This window comes from Meles meles, chromosome 9 (genome assembly GCF_922984935.1).
Source record: "Meles meles chromosome 9, mMelMel3.1 paternal haplotype, whole genome shotgun sequence".
NCBI lineage: Eukaryota > Metazoa > Chordata > Mammalia > Carnivora > Mustelidae > Meles > Meles meles.
This window is the reverse complement of record NC_060074.1, coordinates 8233854-8261501: the sequence shown is the minus strand read 5'-3', so window position 1 is coordinate 8261501 and position 27648 is coordinate 8233854. Positions and strand designations below refer to the sequence as shown.

Below are 27648 nucleotides of genomic sequence, written 5' to 3'. Positions count from 1 at the left end.
CTTTTACCCAGATGTGAGATTTGGATGGAATCTAGAAAATAAAATAGGTCTTCTCTACTTAAGATCCTTTCATTTTCATACGATGCAAATCTTATCCATGACTCCAGTGGTCCTGAAAGTGTAATTCTGGAACCAACCAAAGAGTAAGTAGGAAAAGCAGATTTGAAAACTTTCATTGAAATTATCAGTCTATAAAAAGAATCATGCAGAAATGAATTTTCATCACTGAGCACACCTGTGTAATTAGCGCCCAGATCAAGACCCGGAACGTTATCAACAGCCCAGAAACCCCACTTTGTGTCCCCTTCCAGAGACTAACCCAACCCCTTCCACCAAGCTGGAGACTGTCCTGACTTCCAACACCATGGATTAGTTTGGCCTGTTTTAGAACATCGTGTGAATGGAACCACACAGTCTGTGCTCCGGCGTGTCCGGCAGCTTATACTCAGTATTGCATTTGTGACGTTCATGTTCTTTTGTGTGGGCTGTGGTTTATTCGCTTCCGTTGTGCTAGTATGTTGTTGGGAAAGTACCAGAGCGAAATATTTTCTCAACCCAGTTTTCTCCACGAAGGTAATAGAGAAAGAAAACAGTTTGATTATTCAGTAAACATTGAACCAGAATGTGTTGCATATCACAGACAATCCACTAAGAGATCATGAAGGTAGAAATCTCAGCCCAAATTTACCTGCTAACTGACGTGACCATCTGGGCTAGCAAACTGGCCTTAGCCAGAGGGAAAACACACGTGATTTGTGTTTTCACAAATTTGTGTATTCAACACATCCGGGCCAGCACCGGTGATCTCTTGTTTTCCTAACGAAGGCAGTTCTATCAGGTGTGAGGTAATCGCTCATCATGGTTTGATCTGCATTTCCCTGATAATTAGTGACGCTGAGCATCTTCTCATGAGTCTGTTGCCTATGTTGATGTCCTCTTTTTTCAATTTGAAGATTTTATTTATTTATTTGACAGAGGGATAACACAAGGAGGCAGAGCAACAGGCAGAGGGAGAGGGGGAAGCAGGGTCTCCGCTGAGCAGAGAGCCCGAAGCAGGACTCGATCCCAGGACTCTGAGACCATGACCTGAGCCGAAGGCAGCCGCTCAACCAACTGAGCCACCCAGGCGCCCTATTTTGATGTCCTCTTTAGAAAAATGTCTGCTTAGGTCTTTGGCCCATTTTTTAATCAGATTTTTTTGTTATTAAGTTGTTAGTTCTTCGTATATTTTGGATATTAACTCTTTATTCGATATTTGGTCTGCAAAAAATTTCTCCCATGGCTGCCCTTTCATGTTTTTGTTGTTGTTTCCTTTGGGTTTTGTTTTTGTGTTGTGTGTGTGTGTGTGTGGTGTGTTGCTTGTTTTGAAGTATGCTTGACACACAATATTCTGTTAGTTTCAGGTGTGCAGCATAGCGACTGGGCCAGACCCTGTGTCATGCGGTGCTCACCACAAGGGTAGCTCCTGCCTGTCACCATACAACACTATTGCAATGTCATTGACTTAGTCCCCATGCTGTACCTTTCATTCCCGTGACTTCATTCCGTGACTGGAGGCCGGCACCTCCCACTCCGCTTCACGCATTGTGCCCATCCCCCCAACACACTGCTCCCTGGCGGCCATCAGTTCTCTGTACTTACGGGTCTGTTTCTGCTTTTTGTTTGTTTGTTTTGTTTTTTAGATTCCACATAGGAGTGAAATCGTATGGTATTTGTCTTTGCTCCAACGTATGTCACTTAGTATTCTATCCTCTAGGTCCATCCATGTTATTACAAATGGCAACATCTCATTCTTTTCTGTGGCTAAGGAATATTCCATTGTATATATGTGCACACTCCATTTGTTTAATCCGTTCATCTACTGACAGGCACCTGGGTGGCTTCTGTATCTTGGCTGTTGTAAATAATGCAGCAATAAACATAAGGGTGCGTGTATCTTTCCAAATTAGTGTTTTCATTTTCTGGGTAAATAAATACCCAATAGTGGAATTAATGAATCATATGGTATTTTTGTTTTAAAGTTTTTTGAGGAACCTCCATACTGTTTTCCACAGCGGCTGCACCAATTTAAATTCCCACCAACAGTGCACAAGGGTTCCTTTTCTCCACATCCTCGCCAATACTTCTTGTCCTTTTGATTCTAGTGATTCTGAGAGGTGGCAGCTGGTACCTCGTTGTGGTTTTGATTTGCATTTCCTGGGTGATTAGTGATGTTGTGCATCTTTTCATGTGTCTCTTTGACATCCATATGTCTGAAAAAATGTCACTCAGATCCTCTGCCTATACTTAATCAGAATATTTAGGGTTTTGGTTTTGAGTTTTATGTTTATGTATTTTGGATATTAATCCCTTATCAGATATATCATTTGTGAATATCTCCTCTCATTCAGTAGTTGCCTTTTTGTTTTGTTGATGGTTTCGTCACTGTGCAAAAGCTTCTTATTTGCGTAGTCCCAATAGTTTCTTTTTGCTTTTTTTTCCTCTTGCCCAAGGATGTATCTAGAAAATGTGGCTAAAGCCAATGTGAAGGAAACTACCACCTGTTTTCTTCTAGGAGTTTTATGGTTTCAAGTCTTACATTTAGATATTTAATCCATTTTGAGTTTATTTTTGTTTAGGGTACCAGAAAATAGCATGTAGCTCTCGTTTTTCCAACACCATTTGTGAAAAGACTGTCTCTTCCCCCATTGAATATTAATAATATTAATATTAATATTAATAATATTGAATTAGTCTTTGCCATAGACTAATTGGCTGTGTAAGCATAGATTTATTTCTTGTTGCTATTTTGTTTTCTTAGTTGTTTCTTCTGCATGCAAAAGCTTTTGGGTTTGAATTAGTCCCATTTGTTGATTTTTGCTTTTGTTTTGTGCTTTTGGTGTCCTATCCAAGAAAATCATTGGTGAAATCAATGGTGATAGGTTTCTTCCCTACATTTTCTTCTAGGCGCCTTATGGTATAAGGTCTTAAGTTTACATCTTAGACCCATTTTGAGTCCATTTTTATGAGCGGTACGAGATAAGGGTCCATTTTCATCGGTCTGCATGTCCATGTTCTGCCATTTGTGACATGCACTGACCTTGAGCACATTATGCTAAGATAAGTCAGAGAGAAGTACCGTGGAGATCACTTATATGTGGAATCAAAACAAAGTTCATGTCTGTAAAAACTAAAAACAACAACAAACAGTAAAATGCTGGTTACCAAGGGAAGGGGGTGGGTAGGATAAATCGATGGTGTTTAAGGGTATCAACTTGTAACAACTAGTAAAAAATTATCTCTTACTTCTTTTTACTCAACAACTAAGACATATTTTATTTTTGCTTGCCTTCCGATGGTTATTATTCATAATAATTCTTACTTAACTCTTACACCAAACATAAGTTATGACTGTTATATATGTGTATATATATGACTGTGACATATAGCTATATACTGTGAAATAGCTATAGTAATTTGGATCATCTGTTTTTTATCAAATTTTTAATATAGCAAAAGAAACAAATAATTATAGCAAAAAAAAAAAAAAACTCCACTGAAGTACAGAAACAAAAATCTAATGAGGATATAGTTTTGTTACAGGGACCAAACAGAAATCTCTCTCAATAAACAATATAAGTGAATACATACACTTGAAGTGTTTTTTTTTCTTTTCCTTCTACTTCAAACAAGATCATTTTCCCATGTTATTAAGTACTCTTCTGAAACATAACTTCTTTTTTTAAAGATTTTATTTGTTTTTTTTATTTGTTATTTGTTATTTATTTATTTGACAGAGAGAGAGAGGGAACACAAGCAGGGGGAGTGGGAGAGGGAGAAGCAAGCTTCCCGCTGAGCAGGCAGCCCGAAGCGGGGCTCCATCCCAGGACCCTGGGATCATGACCTGAGCTGAAGGCAGACGCTTAACGACTGAGCCACCCAGGCGCCCCGAAACATAACTTTTAGTAGTTGCACAATATACCATTTTATGAATGTGCCATGATTTTCATATTTTAAGACTCACAAGTAATCCACATTGTTCATTATTTCTGTAGGCTAGAATGCCAAAATTAGAACAAAGGTGTTTACTTCTTTCAGACTCCTGAATGATTATTCAAATATACAACTCCATTGGAGGAAGGCAAATGATCTTATATCCCCATAACACACATCGACACTGAAAATTATCATTTTTATCCTCTTTTTCACTATAACAGATTATTAAAATATTGAATTTTAATCTGCATTTTTATCACTGAGACTGAACTTGAATTTCTAATATGAGTGACCCTTATAATTTCCCCTTCAATCTTCCTATCTATAAGAGTAAATTTGTTTTAAAGTGCAGACATTTTTATTTTATTCTAGAAAGACCAAATCTGCATTACCCTATATTAATTGTACTGTTACAGAAGAGACAAACTAATACCAAGTGTGAAAAGACCATGATCAGCATAAAAATGGGGACAGGAATAATATGATTATTTTAAATCTTCAGAGAATTCAACTATATTTCAGCAACTAGTTTCAAAGCCCTCTCTACCAAGCCCTTTTTCAGAGTTCTCAACTAGAAATAAAATACATCAATTTGTTGTAATTTTCATTATGAGAACGCCGGCAAGGGACAAAATAATTAAAGAAAAAGGCAAGTCAGGAGAAAAATTGAGCTGAAATGCTTGGTAGCCTAGGATGTCATTCTGCAAATAGCCAAGATACGGTGGTACTGGTAGATTATTCTTTTTAGACACACTAAGAAACACTGATAAAATTTTGTTTCACCAAAAAACTATACTAATTTTCCCTTCAGGTAAGCTGATCTGCTTAGTTTGGGCCATTGTCAATCATTAGCTCTCTGCAAAGCTTTTCAGTCAACTATTTATTCAGTTTATTTCTTTTACAACTATTATAACCTATTTAATAAAAAATATTTTGAAATTTTTATTTCAAAGATGGTTTGTTTTCCCCATGAGATAATTAAGTGAAAATTCTTTTTTTTTAAATTTATTTATTTGACAGACAGAGATCACAAGTAGGCAGAGAGACAGGCAGAGAGAGAGAGGAAGGGAAGCAGGCTCCCTGCTGAGCAGAGAGCCTGATGCGGGGCTTGATCCCAGGACCCTGGGATCATGACCTGAGCCAAAGGCAGAGGCTTTAACCCACCGAGCCACCCAGGCGCCCCTTAAGTGAAAATTCTTAAAATTTTTTTTTTTTTTTTTTAAGATTTTATTTATTTGTCAGAGAGAGAGAGCAGCGAGAGTGAGCACAAGCAGACAGAGTGGCAGGCAGAGGCAGAGGGAGAAGCAGGCTCCCCGCCAAGCAAGGAGCCCAATGTGGGACTCGATCCCAGGACGCTGGGATCATGACCCGAGCCGAAGGCAGCTGCTCAACCAACTGAGCCACCCAGGCGTCCCTAAGTGAAAATTCTTAAATCGTTTTATTCATGTAAAGAATTGCTACGAATACAGAAAACACATGTTAGCACTTACAAGAAAGTTGTTAGTTGCAAATATTATGATTATTCATATTTCCATGTTCCATCTATGTGGTAAATAAAAATGTAGCTTATCAAGTTTTGTGATTTCTCCAGCTTTTATGGATTTATGAGCAGAATAACATACTACGAAATGTTAATTTAACAAAAAAGCTATCAATTTTAATCTGTGAATTTAATATATAATATAGAACTTTGGAAGCATCTACAGAATAAAAAAAATCAAATTTTACCCCAAGAAATGCTTTAGAGTTAAAAATAGTCCACAAATCTTTAAATGTAATAGATTAATGTACTATGCATTGACTTTTTTTTTTTTTCCAAAAGAAAGACTAAGTTTAAAAAAAAAAATCAATCAACAGTTAAAGGCAATTCTACTGGTGTTTCTACATTGTGTAGCTTTCAAATTGGTACATCCTGTTAATGACGACCATTGATTGTTTTGGAGGTAATTGACCAGAAAGCTTATTAGATGAATAGACATCTAAATGGTTTATACTATGTTTCCTCGAGAGCATTTTTTTAAGGTATAATGCATTTTTGTTTATTCACTTGTCTTTCTGTTGACTTGTAGGCTTCAGATTCTCAAGGATCACTTTACTTACTCCCTGTATGTCAATGTCTGCCGGTCGCTCTTTGAAAAGGATAAGCTACTCTTTTCCTTTTGTCTAACTGTTAACCTGCTGCTACATGAACGTGCGGTCAGTACTGCTATAATTTGTAGAAAAAGACTAACACTGATTCATTAATTTACTAATTTGTACAGGGGTGTGTGTGTGTGTGTGTATACACATAAAAAGGGGTTGTAAGTAGTTAAACAATAATTATTATAGTTAAGGCAAGACATCACAGCTAGACTGAATTTCACAGAGGCGAAAAATAAATAAAGCAGAGTGCACTATGTCATTTTTACTTAAATTTATGTGTGTTTTAGTTTAAAATAAATTACTCTCTATTAGAATCTCATTTGAGTATGCTTATAAATTTACTAACTATGTTGATAGATTTACACCAAGTAATCACATAAATGGTAATGTTTTTAAGAACTTGTGCAAGCTAGTCAAATCCAACCATTTGGGCTTAACAATACCTTTCATAAATTTTTGTTCTATTTCAAATCTATTCATTTAAAATATAGGAAACACCTTAAGAATGAAAGAGGTATTGAAAATAGTGACAAAATTCACTATTTTATTTACTTAATTGTTTAAGATTTATTAGTTGGATCTGGTGATGTATCGGTTTGAATCCTGAGCGAATAAAGGCTTTATTCTTGCGTTTCTTGCACAAGTTTCATAGCAGTACCTCATTATGTTTTACGGAGAATAGTTGCAAATATGGCAGATTGAATGCTTTCTGTCTTCCCCCAATTTTTATCTTATTCCTTTTTATATTTATTGAGTATAGTTGACACACAGCAGTTTCAGGTGTCCAACATAGTGATTCATCAACTCTATACTGCCAAGTGTAAGCGCCACCCCCCACCACAGAGTGCTTATGATACCATCGACTGTATTCCCTATGCTGTAGCTTTGATTCCTGGGAATTACTCATTTCCTACCGGAAGCCTCGGTCTCCCAGTCCCCTTCACCTGTGTTTGCTGATTCTCTGCCCTCTGCCTTCTGTCTTCCCCCAATTTTTAGAGCCTGTAAGACTCTAAAAAGACATTTTTAGAAAACATTTGCTCAAGTAGAATTGTTATGTTTAGATGAGTAATTCTGGAGGAAAGTTGTCAAAAAGTAGCGATCGGGAATGGACCTATTTCGAAAGCCCGTTGTGATGGATAAATGGTTTCATGTGAGGAAGTACTCAGGGCTCTACCAGTAGTTATAGAATTCCACATTACCTAAAACTTGAAAATCAATAGTTTTTTAAAAATGGTTTACATGTATTTTATATATATATATAATGAATTCATTCCTGACTCTACGTGCGACTTTGTTTTCCAAAGATTAATAAAGCTGAGTGGAGATTTCTGCTGACTGGCGGCATCGGATTGGACAACCCTCACGCCAACCCCTGCACGTGGCTTCCTCAAAAATCGTGGGATGAAATATGTCGGCTGGATGATCTACCTTCCTTCAAAAATATTCGCAGGGAGTTTGTGCACTTAAAGGATGGATGGAAAAAAGTATATGATAGTTTGGTATGTTTTTAACCCTTTTGCTTATTCCAAAGTTTTTAAATGGACAAAATAATGCTTAATAATTTATTTTTATCTTTGAATAAAAACAATATTTAATTAAGCTTTAAACAGTTTGGAAATAATTTTCTTTTAAAGATTTTATTTATTTATTTGACACAGAGAGAGAGAGATCACAAGTAGGCAGAGGGGCAGGCAGAGGGAGAGGGGGAAGCAGGCTCCCTGCTGAGCGGAGAGCCCGATGTGGGGCTTGATCCCAGGACCCTGAGATCACAACCTGAGCCGAAGGCAGAGGCTTAACCCACTGAGCCACCCAGGCGCCCCTTTAATTAAGCTTTAAACAACTGTTCGGATCTTGAAATCAAGATTTAGATTTATATTATCCCCACCTACTAAATTGGTAGTTCTCTTCTGAACTTGTGTTCAAATCCTTAAAATGTGTGGAGATGCAGAGCCCTTAAAATATTCTTTTCAAATTTCCATGCCAGGTTTTTATTTATTAACAATTTAGACTTCGCAACCATAATAGCAGGTAAGTTAAAAATTTTGCAAAAGAGGGTGCCTGGCTGTCTCGGTAGAACATGGGACTCGATCTCCGGGCTGTAAGTTCAAACCCCGTGTTTGGTGTAGACATTACTTAAAAATAAAATCTTTTTTTAAAAATTTAATTTGATTATTTTTCAGAGTTCCAAAATGCATTGTTTATGCACCATACCCAGTGCTCCATGCAGTACGTGCCCTCCATAATTCCCACCCCCTTCCAAATCCCTCAGTTTGTTTCTCAGAACACGGAAGACACTGGGAGATGGAGAGCAGAAGTGAGTTGGGGGAAATCAGAGTGGGAGACAAACCATGAGAGACCATGGACTCTGAGAAAAATAAAATCATTTAAAAATAATTTTACCAGGGTGCCCAGGTGGTACAGTTGAGTGTCTGACTCTTGGTTTCAGTTCGGGTCATGATCTTAGGGTCATGGGATCAGGCTCCACACTCAACGCAGGGTCTACTTAAGATTCCCTCTTCCCAGGTCCTCCTGCTTGTGCTCTCTCTCTAAAATAAATCTTTAAAAAAATTTTTTTTATAAAAGAGCTCTTGTTTAGATTTTCTGAACACAGGATATAAATGCAGATATAAGCTAGGATGAGGATGTAAGTTAATAAACATTTTTGTCTGTTGACATAAGGTGCAGGGGCCAAGGGCAGGCTACCCAAAATGTGCCACTTTGGCATATGGATTATTTTAAATAAAAGTTACTTAAGTGACAGCTTGTGCAAGAGGACCCTCTCTCCCCCTGAGAGTGGAAATAAATATCCCATGTGAAAGGTACCCTCCCTGCACCAGCAGGTAAAAAGACAACTTCATCACTGGAGACCAGAAATTTAGAGCATAGAAGGGTGTACCCACAACCCTTGAGGCTCCTGGATGGCTCAGGTGGTTAAGCCACTGCCTTCGGTTCAGGTCATGATCCTGGAGTCCCAGGATCGAGTCCGCATCAGCTCCCCACTCAGCAGGGGAGTCTGCTTCTCCCTCTGACCTTTCCCCTCTCCTGCTCTCTCTCTCAAATAAATAATAAATAAAATCTTAAAACAGAACAAAACCCTTGTTACTTTCTACTAATTTACTACCTCAGCCCAAATTCTATTTAGAATTCCTTACTAACTGAAACTCCCAAAGTTAAGTTTTCTTTTTTTCTGTCGATTCCTCACAGATCAATGGTTTCTTTGTCTAGAAAGTATAAAAATTGCCTGCCTTGATCATTTCTTTAGGTCTTGGTGTCATTATTGGGCCTCTATGCACATGCAATAAAACTTCAGGGTTTTTTCCTCCTATTAACCTGTTTCAAGTAAATTTAATTTGTTCTCTAGCTAGAAACTTGGACAGAAAAAATTTCCACCTCCCTTTCAGAGGGAAAAGCTAATAGCTCTCAAACAAGCTTTCATGGGACCCTAACTTGATAATTGAAGACTATGATAGTCAACACAAACCAAAAAACAGTTTCCCTTCTGGCACATAGAGAAATTGTTGCCTTCCTTCACATTTTTTTTTTTTTTTTTTTAGCACGAGGGAGAGTATTTTGCCAATTCATAGTTACTTTTTTCTACCCCTTTATTTCTACTCCCTTAACATTCTGCTTTCCTGGGTTTAATATGCAAGAGCTCTCTTTAGGCAAGATGGGAAAAAGAAAGAAAGTGCAAGATATGCGGAGAATATTTTTTATTTGTTTAACAACTTGTATTATACACGACAGTGAGATTGTATCTATACATAAATGCAAATATTTTGGACTGAATCTCATTTGGATCTCTCTCTATTAGTAATAAAAACATATTTCCTAGGGATGGATATGTTTTTGTGAGTACTTCATTCTAATTTGAAATAGAAATTTATTGACTGTGCTGAGGCATGGAGATTTCTAATATGAGATATCACATAGCCTTCCCTAGAGTTTTACAATTTTTATAAATATCTCCCCCTTTGTTTTTTTTGAACTTACTCCTCCTGGGATCTTAATGCCTTTCTTCTTGTGTATTTTTAATAGCTTTCTCTCTTTGTCTTTTTCTTTATTATATACAGTTTCAAATATACCTTTATTTAAAAAAAAAAGACACCAAAACATTGTTCAAACAGGAAATGTCACAATAAACTTAAGTGTAATGCCTTTCTTCTTTTGTAGTAAATATTTATTTTTATGAATAGATGATGACATAGTTGGTAGGTTTTAAAATGCCTTTGGAGAAATAATGGGACAACTCTGTATGCACATTTTTTACTTTTTTATTTTATTTTTTTTTAAAGATTTTATTTATTTACTTGACAGAGAGAGATCACAAGTAGGCAGAGAGGCAGGCAGAGAGAGAGGAGGAAGCAGGCTCCCTGTTGAGCAGAGAGCCCGATGCGGGGCTCGATCCCAGGACCCTGAGATCATGACCTGAGCCGAAGGCAGCGGCTTAACCCACTGAGCCACCCAGGCGCCCCTGCATGCACATTTTTTAGTAACAGGATTCATCTTGTCTAATGATCAGTATTCCTATTGACATTAACCTGCTTAATTCATGTCCTCATTTTGATTCCTTTGTGGTGCTTTAAATTTTCTTTTCATTCCTTATTTCATAACTTTACCCCAGCCTAATAAAATTTACGTTAGTATTCTTGATTTCGCTTAGTCATTATATGCTTTCCCTAAAAATCAGATTCTAAGTCAAAATACTATTCTTCTCCTTAGAATAATCTCTAGGGGCGCCTGGGTGGCCCAACGGGTTAAAGCCTCTGCCTTCAGCTCAGGTCATGATCCCAGGGTCCTGGGATCGATCCCCTCATTGGGCTCTCTGCTCCCTTCCCTTCCTCTCTCTGCCTGCCTCTCTGCCTACTTGTGATCTCTGTCTGTCAAATAAATAAAATCTTAAAAAAAAAGAATCTCTAAAATAACATTGAATTATGTCTACTGCAATTTTAGGAACCACATCATGAAGCTTTCCCTGAAAATTGGGAAGAGAAAGCAAATGAGTTTCAAAGGATGCTTATCATTCGTTGCTTGAGGCCAGACAAGGTAAGTGCGGGCTTTGCAAGCCGCTCAGTGACTGCAGTCCCCAGCAGGCCCTTCCGGTCCCGTCAGCTTGCGTTTGCTTCTGTAACATTCACAGGGGAGGTGGAGGAGCCTGGGGGGGTGAATCCCGTTTCCTTCTGATGCAATCATTTTTCAAGAAGTTTGCCCATCATTGAAGCCACACTAAGTCAATAACGGAGGAGACTGTATTTGATAGTTTTGTGTATTTTATGATTCTTCCTTTAATGTATGCTTCCCCAATTGCTGACAGTCCACTTCTCTTACATGCTGTAATCTCATTCTTTTTTTTTAAAATATTTTATTTATTTGACAGAGAGAAATCACAACTAGGCAGAGAGGCAGGCAGAGACAGAGGAGGAAGCAGGCTTCCTGCAGAGCAGAGAGTCCGATGCGGGGCTCGATCCCAGGACCCTGTGATCATGACCTGAGCAGAAGGCAGAGGCTTTAACCCACTGAGCCACCCAGGCACCCTGTAATCTCATTCTCATTCTCATTAGTTTGATGATACTGGTCAGCGGTGTTGGTGTTCGCACCAAGCAGATAGAGAAGAATTTCTGCCTTTCAAATGCTGTCTTTATATGGAGTTCTTTGTTGGCCCGTGGAAAGCTAGTGGAATATCATCTTTAAGACATTCCTCACTGCTGACTACAAAGGAAAATGTCAATACTGTTCGTTTTAATTTCTTTAAATGATGTAGAACCAATGAATCGGCTGACCTGTCATGTCAGCAAATTTCAGTACTCAGTGACAGTCGCATTTGCGTTATTTACTCTATTAAAAAAAAAAGCAAACTATTCATCTAAGTATAAAGACATCCACAGAGATATCCATATACTCTGAAAAAATGTAGATATTAGGTATGTTGAGAAAAAATCGAGAAAACATCCTAATTGCCCTCTGTTACGACTCAAGGAAAAGTAATACATCATGATATCAAAACTTACTGTATTCACAACTGGGAGTTTCTAGGGCATGTAAGGCAGTAATTCCATCCTGACAACAAAAAACCAGAACTCAGGTGGTGAAAGCAATTTATTTTTTAAAGTTTTTACATGCGTCAGTGGCAGGTGGGGCAGAGGCACTGTTTCCTCTGTCGGCCGCGGTCGGCTCAGCGAACACAGGCAGTTCTGGCTTGGCCGGTCTCTGGGTTCTTCGCCAGGACCCAAGTATCCATGAGGCATCGTGCCTGGAGCCCATGATTCTTCTGGGTGTTAATGAAAATGTTTTAAATCTGTTTAAAAACGGAAAATGTAACCCAACCTGTATTAAGCTTGTAATTGTAGCAAAACAATGGCAAAATATAATTTTTGATATTTTTTCATGGGGAAAGGGACGTACAAGGTGCCTGCGACCTATGAAAGTCACAATGCTGGGATGATTGTGAGGCCTAGTCGGTTAAGCATTTGCCTTCAGCTCAGCGATCGAGTCCCACATCGGGCTCCTTGCTCAGCTGGGGAGCCTGCTTCTCCCTCTGTCTGCCGCTCCCCCTACTTGTGCTCTCTCTCTCTCTCTGACAATTAAATAAATAAAATCATAAAAAAAAAGAAAGACAGTCATAACGCTACCCGGCTCTTAGGTGTTGGAAGTAGTCACAACTGTTTAGGAATCATAATTTAAACTAATGAAACATTCTCTGCCTCGGTAGCACTTTTAAAAAACGAATTGCCACGGAAACTTTAGTATTAATCCTCAGAAGTTTTCCCTGAAAATATTAAATATGGAAGAATATGAAATATTTCACACTCTTGCCTAATGCAGCTTCCTCATTTAAAACCCTTTGTTAAAATTTTCAAAGACTTTTACTTCGTTTTCTAAGCTCTATAGACCATTCCACTAAAACAACTCTGCATGTACCACCGACTTCTCCCCTCACTGTCTGAAAAAAACAAAGAAGCTCCTGTTCATGTTTTATGTTAAGTTTATTGCAGCCTTCACCTATAAATATCTTTTCCCCAGTTTTATGTTTTTAAAAAATTGACATTGTAATCTGAAAATACACTGAGCTAAAAGATCAAATATAACTTTCTTGATTCATTCTCTTTTTAGAGTGTATCTGAAGGAGATGAGGAGTTAGATCGTCACGCTGGGGCAGTTTTGTTTGTATGTTTTCGGTTTTATTTAGTTTTTATTTCTACTAACTTTCTTTTAAAGATTTTATGTAGATGAGAGAGAGCGCGCATTCGTGCATCAGCAGGAGGAGGGGGACAGGCAGAAGTAGGGGGGAAGCAGGCTCCCCGCTGAGCAGAGAGCCCGATGCGGGACTTGATCCCAGGACCCTGAGATCATGACCTGAGCTAAAAACAGACACTTAACCAACTGAGCCATGCAGGCACCCCTGTTTTTTTGTTTTTAAATCAACTTAGGTGAAATTTATAGTTTTATACTTTACATAGCTACTCTGTCCAATATTTTGGCCCCCCGTTTTATAACTTTGCCCTCTGTGTTTCCATATCTCCTTTAGAGTTTTCCTGGGGTAGGTGGATAAGTGTAGACATTAATGCTATTCGCTGATATTTCTGGTTCTCCTCCCTTGCACACACGGGGTGAAGGGCTCTGACCATAAAACGTGAGAAGTGGGGGCGCCTGGGTGGCTCAGTGGGTTAAAGCCTCTGCCTTGGGCTCAGGTCGTGATCCCGGGGTCCTGGGATCAAGCCCCGCATCGGGCTCTCTACTCCGTGGGGAGCCTGCTTCCTCTTCTCTCTCTGCCTGCCTCTCTGCCTAGTTGTGATTTCTCTCTGTCAAATTAATAAAATATTAAAAAAAAAAAAAAACGTGAGAAGTGTCAGGGCAGAAGCAATTAACCTCCAGCCTGAGACTCTCCGGGGCACTCCCCCCACCATCAGCATTGTGGAATCACATTTCATATTTCAGTGCCGTCAGCAGGCCGGGACCCATGCCTGCCCATGCACAGGACTTTGCAGGGAAGAGAAAGAAACTTTTTGTTGCATTAAGTCACTGAGATCTGGAAATGTTTGCTATTAGAGCATAAATCAAATTAACCTAAGTAATTAATGACCGTTATCTATGCGATCACACCTATAATCCTTAAAAGAGAAAGAATTGTTAGTATGGTCTTCTGTTTCTAGCAACCGCAAACTTGTCAATCACGCTGTTACTAAGTACTCCGAGTTCTAGTGGGAAATTGTGGGTTTTGGAATCTGTCTTTATTTGAAAGGAATATAGGGGCTACTAAACTTTTAAAAGAACGGTTTTCCAAAGTAACATGCATCAGCATGCCGGAGAAAGGAGCGGGGCTCTCGGAGGCCACTGTTTGGGCTGCTGCTCTGTAGATGTTCATTTCCTGGCAATCTCTAAGTCGTGAGATGCTCTGTCTATCCACCAGGGAGGTCAGCAGTCGCTCCGTCTCTAGTTCACAGTAGAAATTATGTAGCAGCACAGGTTTTTTGTTTCCTTTCCCTGCTCTGGCCTCAAAACGAATTCCACCCAGTGGGAAGAAGCTATACCCCAGGTTCTCCAATGCTCTAGTTTGGAAAAATATAAAAGATTCTCTGTAAATCACCACAAGGAAAAATGAGATGGGCTCACACTTTTGTATAGAATTTAGTATTTTATGTGCTTTATTGATAAAAGAAACATAACGGGAATAAATACTGCGGTGTGCAGTGTTTTGGGCCCATTTACAAAATGAAGAGTTTTCTGGCTCCCATTCTCTCCTTCCGAACGATCAACAGAAAGCCAATTAATCAGCTTTCAATAAGAAACTTGTCAAATATAAGGGAATATGTTTCTCTGACCTCAGATAAATCCGCCAGGAATTTGCAATACACAGAAAACCACAAGTGGAGGCCCACCAACTTCTTTCCTGCCGTTGGGAAGATGGCGGCTTAAATTAGTCCGTAATTTTTGCTACTGACAGATTTCATTTTACAGGCCTAATGCCAGCATAATCAGATTGCAGAAGCAAACCCAATTCTATTGCCTCGCAAACTGATTAGAAGCACAGCTTAATTTACCTCAGGAGTTACGGTTCGGTCTTGGGAGCAAGTAAGTCTTGCTCAGGTTAAAATGAACAGCACCGCACCGACATTTGTTTGCTCTGCCCGCACCCCCCACGTGTGCACCCCTAACTTGGTCCTCCAGCCAGGCCTGCATGTGCACAGTGGCCGACAGCAGCTTGAACCACTCACGAAAGAGAGGAGACGCTTACAACTCAAGCTTACTGGAAGGAAAACCGTGCACTTAAAAGCCTTGTGCCTTTGCTTGTAAAACTCTAATTCCCAAGTCAGCCTTGGGAAGAGATGGTGAGGGGTGGGGAGAGTTTCCTTTTCTTCTGGTAGTTGCTGTTGTTTTTTAATATAGTGAAAATAGACCAGCTGTGGGGGAAAAATAAGGAGAAAGGCAAAGACAAGGCCAGGATAGAGAGGATAGTTTTAGTTTCCTGCAATAAGCTTGACATCTGTGCATTCAAAATACCTGAAACATGAAATAACTTATGTAGAATGAAACTTCTGGTACAGGCGAATTATTATGCCATGACTTTGTTGAGAATTTCTATAATTAGAATCTCACCTTCACAAAAAGAGGCATCCCGAGTTTCTATCCATTCGGTGTCCAGTATATGTTTATCGTGTGCAAAGAACTTAGGAGTCACGAATGAGGCAGGTCCTTGCCAACACAGTGGTCACATACCTGTTATTCTTCTGTGCATTTTCTGTGCTCGAACGGACCTAGAGAAATGCCAGGGAGGGATTTAAACATCTGATGTGAGTCTGGATACTCCTCCAGGGTCTCCCAGCCCCCAGCCTCACACCCTCTGGCACACACACTCACACACATTAAGATTGACGCTGTTTCAGGCATTGTGATCGGTCCGTGATTTTGACTCACAAATCTTGTATGAATTGGCGTTGGGGAGAATACACAGAGGCTGGAAATACTCATGACTTTTTTCCAGAGGAAACCCACTTTTTGAGCTACTTGGTGTTTGGAAACTGCTCTTGCAATTTGCTGCAAGTTCAGGAAAGGTGCCGGCCGGTGGGATTGACGACCTCATTCGGAGTGTTGTGCGCAAATATGAGGCCATCTTGAGTATGAGCAGGGAGCCAGTTAGAGTGATTCGAAAAATTCTTTGGGTTCCTGCTAGTCCATTACTCCTCTTCCTGGGATATGTTGTCTACATGATCTATTAAGCTAGATATAGGGATGCTGGTTGGTTAAATCTGTCTATATCGCTTGTCTGGCTCACATCTGAGTCATGATTAGCTTGGAGCCATTGTCCAGAGAGAAAAGGTGTAGAACCTTCATTAGAAAGAGGGAAGGACAGGGACACCTGGATGGCTCAGTTGCTTAGGCATCAGACCCTGGGTTTCAGCTCCAGTCATGATCTCGGGGTGGTGAGATCAAGCCCTACATCGGGCTCCACATTCAGTGGGGCATCTGCTTGAGATTCTCTCCCTCTACCCCCGCTCTCTCTCTCTCGTTCTTTCTCTATTTCTCACAAATAAATCCTTTAAAAAGAGAGAGAGAAAAAAAGAGGGAAGGGGGTATTGGAGGCTATACGTCAGCTGCATTGATGAACAAAATTCCATTTTCACGATGAATACTAGGGAGGGGCTCCACACCGCAGAGTTCTCCTCATTCGCTCACATGATCGCTGAGAGCACACAGGTGTGTTGTCAGGAACTTTCCACCATAGACTTTTAAGTATTTCTCAGGAGTATAACTTGCTTCTTTTTCGGAGTGCCTTTCTTTTTGCTTTCTTTCTGTTTCTTTTCCCAGCTACTTCGATTCTTTCTTGACGGTATAGTACTGTATAAATCACTCTCAAATTTCTACTTCTGACTTGAGGACTTTTAGAACACAGTATTTTAAACTTAAGTAAAGAGTTAAGGCTTCTTATTGTCTTCCTCCACTATGTGCTGAACGCCCTTTGAAGGGAAGAAGAATGCCTTTGAATTCTGTGTCACTAACTACTCATCTCTTATTATTTAAATAATTTTCTTTTTTTTCTATCTAAAATACATTTATGTAAGTGATGTCTTTGACCCTCTGCCAACATTAACAAATAACTAAGCTAATGTAGTCCTTTGTTTTAAAATATCTTTGAACCTAAACTTTTAAATTTGTAAACAGTTTTGACTATTCTTTCAAATATATTCTCATCCCTCTCTAGGTTATTCCAATGCTGCAAGAATTTATCATCAACAGATTGGGGCGCACATTCATTGAGCCACCCCCCTTTGATTTGTCCAAGGCATTTGGAGATAGTAACTCCTGTTCGCCACTGATTTTTGTGCTCTCTCCTGGAGCAGATCCCATGGCTGCCCTTCTAAAATTTGCCGATGACCAGGTACCTTAAAATAGATGAGTGAATAAGTAAAGTATTTTCCAGCTGAATTTTTTAAAAACCAAACTTGCTTATCCTAAGTTGGGGGAGGGAAGGTAAAAATTGTTCACTCCCTTAGGTCTTGAAAGACTCGGGGGTCCAGAAGGTGACAGTCTCAAGAAAGTGATATTTAGACGGCAACACTGACACAAGTCACGAAAACTAGAACTTGGCTTGGGGGGCTCTCACTTTTATTTTGGGGAGACAGAGTTGCTCTGTGACACTGTGGTATCAGCGCAAGAGCCCGGATTGATTTCATAAATTTAAGCCTGAACAGCGACCCTGGGGATAACCTTCCCCGATCCTACCCCTTCTCCCAGTCTCTAAAGAGGAACCTTCTTGACTTTCCAGGACAATCATGCATTACAGGTTAGAATACATTCTAATACTTATATTTCAAGGCTTTAAAAATTATTCAAATGAATGTACTGTAAGTTTTCTTAGATCATTCAGCCTAGAATAAGAAAATCTTCATAAACAGGTGACTGGACATTTTTGAGTTGATTTTTTCCCCCTTTTGGTCTAATCAAAGTAACATTTTACGGGAAGTAATACTGACATTTCTAAAACCATCACCACTGCTTTGATTGTGCTTTATATATACTGTTAATTTTGCTAGACCTTGTTAAGCACACCTGTCTTTTAATTCTTAAAGCAGTCCTATGAGGTCAATAATGGCATCTCCATTTTATAGAGAGGGACGCTAAAGCATGGAGAGGTCGAGTGGCTTCTTTAAGTTCACAGAGCTAAGTGGTTAAAATACCCTTTATTAGGCCAATTTATTGTAATACTCTGTGCTTTTTTCATTGGGTATAATTCTCAGATACTTGGGGAGTGATAGAGGAACACGGCACTTCCTGCTGGTTAAAGACGGGCTGGACCGTGGCTGACACGACTATAGGAGGGGGGGCTGAGACCGTACACCGAGGGCCCACGTCAGGTAGGGCCTTCACAGGCTACACTGAAGGCCTCGAATACAGTGGGATTATGGGGTAGGGTTTTAAGCAACAAAGTGAGTGCTCTGACCTATAGCTTATAAAGCTCATCCTGGCTGGAGTGAGGAGAATTTATTTGAGTGGTGCAAAGCGGAAACAGGGCAGCAGTTAGGGGCTGCTGCGAAAAGGCCAGGAAAAGCAAGCGTGGGAAGCACCGGCGTGGCAGTGGCCCGGAAGCTAGAATTCATTTTAGGTGGGATTCACCCTCTCCACGTCACATGACCTTTCTGACCCTTCGAGATCTTCCTAGCTCCTCTCCATTTTCCTTTCCTCGTGGTACAACGTGTTTACCCTCCGACCCCTGCGTAGGACTGCTCAGTGCATCGTCTTCACCTGCCACCCCCCCTTTCTCCAGAAACAGTAGTATCTGGCTGTTTTGTTTTCTGATGCTCCTACCTGCTAGTGTTGACGAGCTGTGGATGTTCAGAGAGCCTGAGACCCTACTCTGGCACTGCGGCCTCTTCCAAAGAGGCCTTCCGAGGAGGAGTGCGCTACGAAAAAAGAGCCCAGGGAGTCACAGACACTGTTTCCACAGGCTGCAGATGACTCAGACTACGGTAGAAATGCATTCCAGGCAAACATTCCCACAGAATTCTTTAAAAAAAAACTTTGAAATGGGAATTGGGAGTTAATTTTTTTTCTCTGAACTTTACTCAATAGCCAAATTAACTAAAATATTATTATTCAAAGATCTGGAGGAAACAGGACAAGTTCATCTGTCTGTTCATAGTTTTCTTCTGGGCTCTGGATTTTAGGAGAAGCTACATGACAGCCAGGTCCTTTCATCTCACGTCTCCTCATGTTTAAGGTGCTCTTAATTTTTTGCTTCTCCCTATCCCAACAATCAAAGACCCTACAGAATTTTCCAGTTATTACCATGACTGTTGCCAACATGAACTGACTTACCTTTGATCTGAGTGTTTATAAGATTCTTAATCAGTACGAATGTTGTAGGGCTGCATACGTTTAGACCTTTGAGGGATGCTGCATAATTAAATTTTAATATACTTAATGTTAACTGTTCTTATAAAAATACTAGTGATTCTTCTTTAAAAATGTGTTGTCAAATAACATCTTTACTATCCTTGTACACAGGGATATGGGGGATCAAAACTTAGCTCTCTATCTCTTGGTCAAGGCCAAGGGCCCATAGCCATGAGGATGATAGAAAAAGCTATCAAAGAAGGAACATGGGTTGTTCTTCAGAATTGTCACCTTGCCACCTCTTGGATGCCAACCCTCGAGAAAGTTTGCGAGGTAAAAATGCAAGTTTATTTGTATTAGATTTTATTCCCTCCTCATAACCAGTGACGTGCATGCCATCCAACTCCATGCCCGTCCTCTGGCTTGGAGGGCTGCAGGCTGGTGGCATGGCTGGATTACAGGACAGATGGGCTCACATGGGGGCTGGGGCACCAGGGGAAATCACACAGTCAGCCCTTGCCCAGTCCCTCTCAACAGGGACAAGGACTCTTGCAGTGAGCTGGAAATACGGAGGAGAGCTGGAACAGTGACTTTGTTTTGTTCTCTGCTCTATCTCCAGTACCTTCAATTGTGCCTGGCCCAGAGAGACAATCCGCACCTATTTCCTGAATTAGTATGATATTGCTTCACTGCTTAAAACTTTTCCTTTGCAGGCAAGGCAAAGTTGAAAGCCTCATCATGGCTGACAGCACGCTTCCTGTTGACCTTTGCTATCCTCTTCTATGACTTCTATGCTCTCGCCATTTGAACGTCTTTTGCTTCATTGGTATAGCACACTTTTTCAAGAATAAAGGCCATCACGGGGTGCCTGGGTGGCTCAGTCGGCTAAGCAAGCATCTGACTCTTAGTTTGGGCTCAGGACATGACCTCGGGGTCGTGAGGTGGAGCCCCACGTTGTGCTCCGCACTCAGCAGGGAATCTGCTTGAGAGTCTCTCTCCCTCTCACGCTGCCCCTTCCCCTGCTCACTCTCTCTCCCTCTCTCTCAAATAAATAAATTAGAAAGAAAAAGAATATAGGTCATCATAACATTATTTCTGTCTGAAAAACAATTCTATTATTTGCCTTACGAACATCTTCCCATCCTTCAGGTGTGATGTTAAAGGTTTTATATTTGTGCCTATTTTCTCATGGCTCCCCCATCTCTAGGCCATTCTCATGACCTGTTGAACTGTGTCATAGATACCCATTGGAGGGTCATATAGGAGAGAAGAGCTCTCCATCCTAACGGATGGCACACTTAGGCCCTAATTCCCACGAGTCATGTTGTTTAAGTCACCCACCATAGGGCGTCTTGTAGGAGAGAAACACCGTGCCCTCGCTCTCCACTATGGTAACCAAGAAAGGAGAAACATTTGTGTCCTTCCTAACTCACTCTTGTCCCTTCACCACATGAGTGCTCAAGAAGAGCTTTACTGATGAAGAATTGAAATTAAAAAGAGAGAGAAAGAGAGAGAGAGAGATTACTGACATGGACAATTGAGGGAAGTAGAAATAGGGAGTGGGACTGGCCAGGAAGAGGAGAAAGGGCCTGTGATAATCCCTCCTGCCTATACAGCCTTCGAGACAGTGCTAAGTGGGTACTCTGTTATCCTCCCTAGCGCAGACCTGAATATCCCCTGAAGAAAATATAGCTCATAGTGATGTGTTTTAATGCTTCACCTTTCAAAATGCTCTCTCTTTCTTCTTTTCATCTCTGCTTGGTTTACTATTGACTTATGTTTCTCATTCTCACAACCCGGCTATAGCGAGAAGAATGGATTATTCTTAATCTGGCTCTCGGGCAGAGAATTATAGCTATAAATATTTCAGCACCATCAGTTAAGATATGAGTTTTTTTTTTTTTGGAATGTCTTAGTCTCTACTGTGGCCAGCTCTAAATTCTGTAATACCTTCGTGACCTGTATAGTCCTATGATTTAAATTTATCGAGAAGCATGGCAACACTCTGGGCCTTCTCAAAGAAGAATGTTGTTTCGGGGGCAGAACCCAGTTTTAAGACCCGTGCCTTCAACTGCAGCAGTAGGGTTCTCTTTTGTAGACATGCCTCCTCCCACTCCAAGCCATCCCGTGCGCATACGATCTGGAGATTTCCCTTGGATTTTACGTACCCATTCATGTCTAATTTCCTTTTTTGCAGGAGTTAAGCCCAGAATCCACACATCCAGATTTCCGCATTTGGCTGACAAGTTACCCATCACCAAACTTCCCCGTGTCTGTCCTGCAGAATGGTGTGAAAATGACCAATGAAGCACCGAAAGGTTTACGAGCTAATATCATTCGATCATACCTCATGGACCCGATCTCCGACCCAGAGTTCTTTGGCAGCTGCAAAAAGCCTGTTAGTAATGGCTAAGTCTTGTTACCTCAGCCCTGCGAAGGCTCCAAGTGGCCCCTGGTGATCACGGATGTGTGTGGCTGGATAAAACTATAAATTAAATAGGCCTCCTGCCCCGCAGTGCCGTTGGTTTTGATTACTGATTATTGACTATGCTGAAGTCAATTGTATTAATATTTTATTTTAATTTTACCACCAGCCTCATTTCTGCTCAGCTGAGTTCTTCTGGGGTGTCATTAATAATGTAGCTTTCTATTTAGAAAGTCAGCTGTAAGCCATTCCCAGTACGAATCTGCAAGGCTGGAGAATCTTGTTTCAGGATATTAACTGCGCCCTCTGCTATTTGGAGCCGTATCTTTAAATTAAAACATAAAAATATTTCCTCCATATAACTATAATGAGAGCCAAAATGATTTTACTCCTTGATTGATGGGACTCATAAGGGTCTTTTCTAGTGTTCCCAGGCAAGCAGGGAAACCACCCACTGCTTTCATGATTAGAATTCTGTGTGTGAATGTCTGTGACCTAAAATGGTTTCACAGCGTTTTACCATAATTAAAAATGGAAGAGTTTCTTTTTAAGAGGGGTTACGAACCTTGGTAAGTTTTTGCCATTAAACAGCTCACCCTTTTGATATCGGGATATGTTTTCAGCACACATCAAAAGAAAACGTTAAAAATAAAGAAGGACTTTCATTAAACGAAAGTCTTAGGTACTGAAAGAGAGCAGTCACCTACGTTTTAACCTAAGTCCAAACCCGTCCTGCGCTTCTAAGACCCGCTGTCTGCTTTGGCACTGATTAGGTCCAGAGAGAGTGGGTTACGCTCAGGTAGGTGGTGAGGGCGTGTCCGCATGTGGTAGGCTGGACAGAAGCCCTTTGGCAACATTTCACTCCTTTCTTCTCGATCCGAAGGTCTCTCCGTGGAAGTCACCCATCCTGGGAATCTGGGCATTTACGAAACACAATTGAATCCAAAAGCCCAGTCTCCTCAAAAGCCAAAAGAGTACATCATCCTTGTCGTTTTGACTTCTTATTGGGAAAGAATTTAAAACTTACAGAGAAGTGGCGAGTATAAAACTAGTATGAAGAACATTCCTGTGCCCTTCACCCCAACTCACCTCCTGTTAATACATAGCTTTGGTGGGTAACGTAGATATGTCACGACCCTTCGCCCCTAAGTAAATACTTCGAGGTCTATTTCTTAAGAATAGCGATTATTATCTTACCGTGGTATCGTTCTTGGTTTAGTGGATTTGGCAAGGACACACTGTCTAGGTTCCTGTGTCCCATATTTGTCCGTTGACTCAGTCATGTCCTTTAGGGCACCTTCCCTGCTCACTGCAGGTTGGTTTAGGGTTAGAATGACCTTTAGTTGTCATGTCTCTTCGCTTCCTTTAATCTGGAACATTGCCTCCGCCTTTCTTTGGCTTTGAGGACATGGACCTTTCTGAAGAATTCATCTCCTTTTTTTTTTTTAACAGAACATTTCTCATTTGGCACTTGTCAGATATGTCTTCACAATTAGATTCAAGTTACATACTTTTAGCCAAAATAGGACATTGGTGAAATTGTGTCCTCAGACTGTCCCATCGGGAGGTACACGGTATCCCTGTATCCCTCACTGCTGATACGAATTTTGATCACCCAGAGAAAGTGGCAACTGATCTCTTCAGTGTGTAGTGACAGCTTTGCCCTTGCAACTAATCATAGGTCTCTGGGGACACATTTTCAAGCCCCGCCGATGGCTTGAAACCCGGGCCCAATTTTAGCGTCAGTGAAAATTGCCTGGTGCAGTCATTTCCTGTGAAATTTCCAACTCTAGCGCCATCTGTATTTGACACGTGCCGCTCTCAATTGCAACAGCCCCCCTCCCCGTTTACTTATGTGTTGTTGGTACGGACTCACAAATTCCTTGCTTTTTCTCCCAGTGATCTACAGGTCATTACCATCCTTATGTCTTTGGCTCAAATTGTCCCCAGTTTGGTCAGCAGAGCACCTTCAAGCTGGCCCCTCTGCACTAGGTCCCATCATTTATTACTATTATTGTTGTTGTTGTTGCTGCTGCTGTTGTTGTTGTTATCATGTTGCTTAGCCTTCTTACTTTTCAGCATAAGGTGCTGCAGGCTTTTCTGTCATTCAACCCTGGAAGCAGCCACAGAACCAACGTCTTCTGTGGAGTCCTTGTTCTAGAGACCTAGATCTGGGTTCTAGATGAGCTCAGTACTACTGCCTTGTTTTTGGCTCTTGGTCCTTCCAGGGGAGAAAACTTGGAAATACATGCATGTGCTCACGCACATACACATACATACAGACACACACACACCGACACGTGCCTAAGACAAGTACATGCACACGTACAGACTCATTCCCACCCTTCAGAGGTGATGATTTGTAACGGGACATCCGACTTCCACCCGACCGCCCAGGGCTCTTTCTTTCTTTCCCTCATTCCGTATGTGCAGGTCGCTTCTTCTACACTGGGCACCGGGCTCTCACATCATCGGCGCTTTTACTGATTTGCTCTGTTCTGTAACGTATATAAAATAGTTCTAGGGGCGCCTGGGTGGCTCAGTCGGTTAAGTGTCCCACTCTTGATTTCAACTGTGGTGTCCATCTCCGGGTTCTGAGTTCAAGCTCCACACTCGATGTGGAGCCTGCTTGGAAATGAAACGAAACGAAATGAAATGAAGGAAAATAGTCCCCAAACCCACGGAGCACATGTCACCTTGCTTCCTCCCAGCTCTTCGGTTAAACTGATGCTATTTTGTTTTGTCTCCACTCCCCCTTTCAGTTTAGTCCACAGGGGACATTTTCACCTGCCCTTGGATAAACCTTTGGGTAACATCATGGCTTTTCTGGTTACTGTCACATAGTGACATGACCTGTGGTCATTTTAACGGGCGAAGCCAGCCTTGATTCAGAAATCAGAAAGTGCCGTGTAGTATATGTTCATTATACTTAGCTTCTATGTAGAATGTAGGCTTTGATTCTCCAGGAGCTTCGCTAGGACTTGTGGTCAGTGGGCTTCGTGCTGTTGGGAGAACAGGACAGAGTCGGCGTCCTCCTCTCTGTGACCCACTGGCAGACGGCTGCTCAGCCTCGCTGCACAAGCCCCGGAGCAGGTGGAACGCACATTCTGGGCCCGGGCTGCCATTGCTTGGGGCTCTCTGGACTTGACAGAGGTTTAAAGCTGAATTTTTCTCTTGTGACTCTTCTCATGGGTTCTCCTTGGCTCCCCTTCTGGACTCCTCTGTCTGTGACTCTGTTACCCCCGGCATGTCCCTCCTTCGGCTGACCGCTCCGGACCCCCGTCGGCTGTGGGTTCTTACCATTCACTTCATACGGGCTCTCCCTGTAGGGATTTTCTCAGCCCAAGATATGAGTCCTCGTGACCAAGAGATGTTTCAAATTACCCCTGGCTGACTTTCTTTTTCCTCTTTCTTTCTTTTTTTTTTTTTTTTTTTTTTCTTAATAGAGAAAGAGGAAGGGGAGAAAGTGAGAGAGAGAGAGAATTTAAGCAGGCTCCACATCCAGCCCTGGTCCCAATGCAGGGCTCAATTGCAAACCCTGAGATCATGACCTGAAGGGAAATCAAGTTTCAGACACTTAACAGAACGAGCCAGCCGGGGGCACCCTTGGCTGACTTTCTTAACCCAACTCCCCATCTGCTCCTTGGGATCCACGCCGGCTTGGCCCACCACGGGAGTGGGACTCTGATTTCCCTCGCCCAGTCAGTTACCCTGCAGCCTCACAGGGCTCCGCTCTTTCAGGCATAAGTTTTGTACTTTTCCCTCTATCCTAGCTGCAGAGAATGTGCCTCAGCTCTCTGACTGCCCCCATTGATTCCTTCTCACTGGCTTGGTCTAAGAAGATGCACCGCATGCTTCTTTCTCCCTGGGGGATGGGGGCCAGAGGGCTCCCAGCACATTGCCAAGGAAATATTCAGAAATCCTCTCTCAACCTCTGTTTTGACCACTTTATAGCATTCTTGTGGAGGGCGCATCATACGTTCTGATTTCTGATTCAAGGCTGGCTTTGCCATTCACACTAACTGGAAGACTTCTGATTACCTAAGAGTAACGTGGAAAGTCATGAGGCTGTAAAGTTTTAATCCAAAAGTCCTTCCTGGAGAGCTGCTAAATTGGTTTAAACTGTCTCCTCTGAAATTTCTCCATGGTGGTCTGGAACCACACAATGAAATTCATTCTTCTTGCCTCTTTACGCTTCGGTTGGAACCTCCAACATCCTATAAGGTAACACTAAACAGACAAGCTCTCTGTGTTTCTAAAAACCTGGTATCCGTAGTTATGCGTGTCTACTGAACATGTGTATGAATGAACTATTTTTGCCTAAGTAGCCTGTAAAAATAGTGAATTTTGTGTTGGTGTATTTGGGATGGATATATTTGAAACAAATCATTACTTTCAGTTTAAAAAATGGTAAGTATAAGGTAACGTTAGGAGGGAAATGATGTGGTGCCATTTCTTTTCACTACAGGAGGAATTCAAGAAATTACTTTACGGCCTCTGTTTCTTTCATGCTTTGGTACAAGAGAGACGGAAATTTGGACCCCTGGGGTGGAATATTCCTTACGAGTTCAACGAGACTGACCTAAGAATCAGCGCACAGCAGCTGCACATGTTCCTGAACCAGTATGAGGTATCGTAAAAACCACAGCAAGGACATGACTTCTTTTGCTCCTTATCACACTGTGTTTGTATAGTGAGCAGGGACTTCCGATTAATTTCCACTCTTACAAAATGAGTAATGAATAACTCCCAACAGCGTCTTAGGTAATACTTTGTTCTAACAAGATATCGTAACTGCTATTGTAGGTGGTTAGGACACTGGTTTGTCTGTTAGGAACCCATATTTTATCATTTATGTTTGACACGTAAATGTGTGGGAATCTAAGAAGGGAGTGTATTATACTTATTTTGAAAGGCGTTGAGAAGACCATAAATCAACCCGGCTCTGAAATGAAAAATACAGCCCAAGGGAAGGAAGTGAACACAAACCAGAGATTTACTTTGTTAAAGTGTTAAGAGAGACCCGAGAACATCTGAAATTCAAAAGGAAGGCCTTGTAGCCTGAGAAAAGAACTAAGGATTGACTGTTGGTGACCACCCAATGTCAGTGGCTGGAGAGCAGGTCAAGGAGTAGGGGACATTTTGGGAAAACAACGGAATGAGGCACGATTAGCTTAAGGAATTCTGTTGCCAGGACCCATTTTCAAGTCTCTGCCTGCATCAAAGTAATAGAACTCCCACGCAACCTCGATCTAGAAATCTGGGAGTCACCGACACTCAGTTATTCCTTATCCCTCCCGAGCCACACCCTAACACCCCCCCACCCCACCCCACCCCCGCTCTAGCCCATGTCCTATACCGGAGGGCCCTCTCGTCCTCGGTTTTGCTTTCCTCAATTCCAGTCATCTTCGGTCAGGTGCAGTCTGGAAGCCGATGCTCTTCCTTCTGACCTATGGTCAGAAGGTCGGTAGTACCTAACGCTCCGTCCCAATGCCCATGTCATTCCTCCCACTTTCTCTCATCACGGAGACATTTTATCCTCTCGCGTCATTGCAAGAAGCGTGGGTACAATGCAGTCAGGTATTTGGAGAGAGACCGCGCTCGCTTGCATTTTATGACAGTAGATTGTTGAAGTTGCTCTGTTTCATTATTAGTTACTGTGTTATCGTTGTTAACCTGTTACTGTGCCGAACTCATAAACTGTGTCCTAGGCGGGTACACATGGGCAGCCCAGCTCTCCGTGGTGTCTGGTATCCGCTGGGGAACTTGGAGCGCATCTC

General features: G+C 41.4%; 1 protein-coding gene across 1 annotated transcript in view; it reads left to right on the top strand.

Moving 5' to 3' along the window:
* The window catches only part of DNAH7 (dynein axonemal heavy chain 7), a 249669-nt gene that overhangs the window by 194918 nt on the left and 27103 nt on the right, over nt 1-27648 (top strand). Inside the window, exons 52-58 of the mRNA XM_046018191.1 lie at nt 6045-6171; nt 7422-7616; nt 11068-11160; nt 17312-17488; nt 19615-19776; nt 21641-21841; nt 26337-26498. Coding sequence (XP_045874147.1) covers nt 6045-6171; nt 7422-7616; nt 11068-11160; nt 17312-17488; nt 19615-19776; nt 21641-21841; nt 26337-26498 — 1117 coding nt within the window. The remainder of the gene's footprint in view (nt 1-6044; nt 6172-7421; nt 7617-11067; nt 11161-17311; nt 17489-19614; nt 19777-21640; nt 21842-26336; nt 26499-27648) is intronic.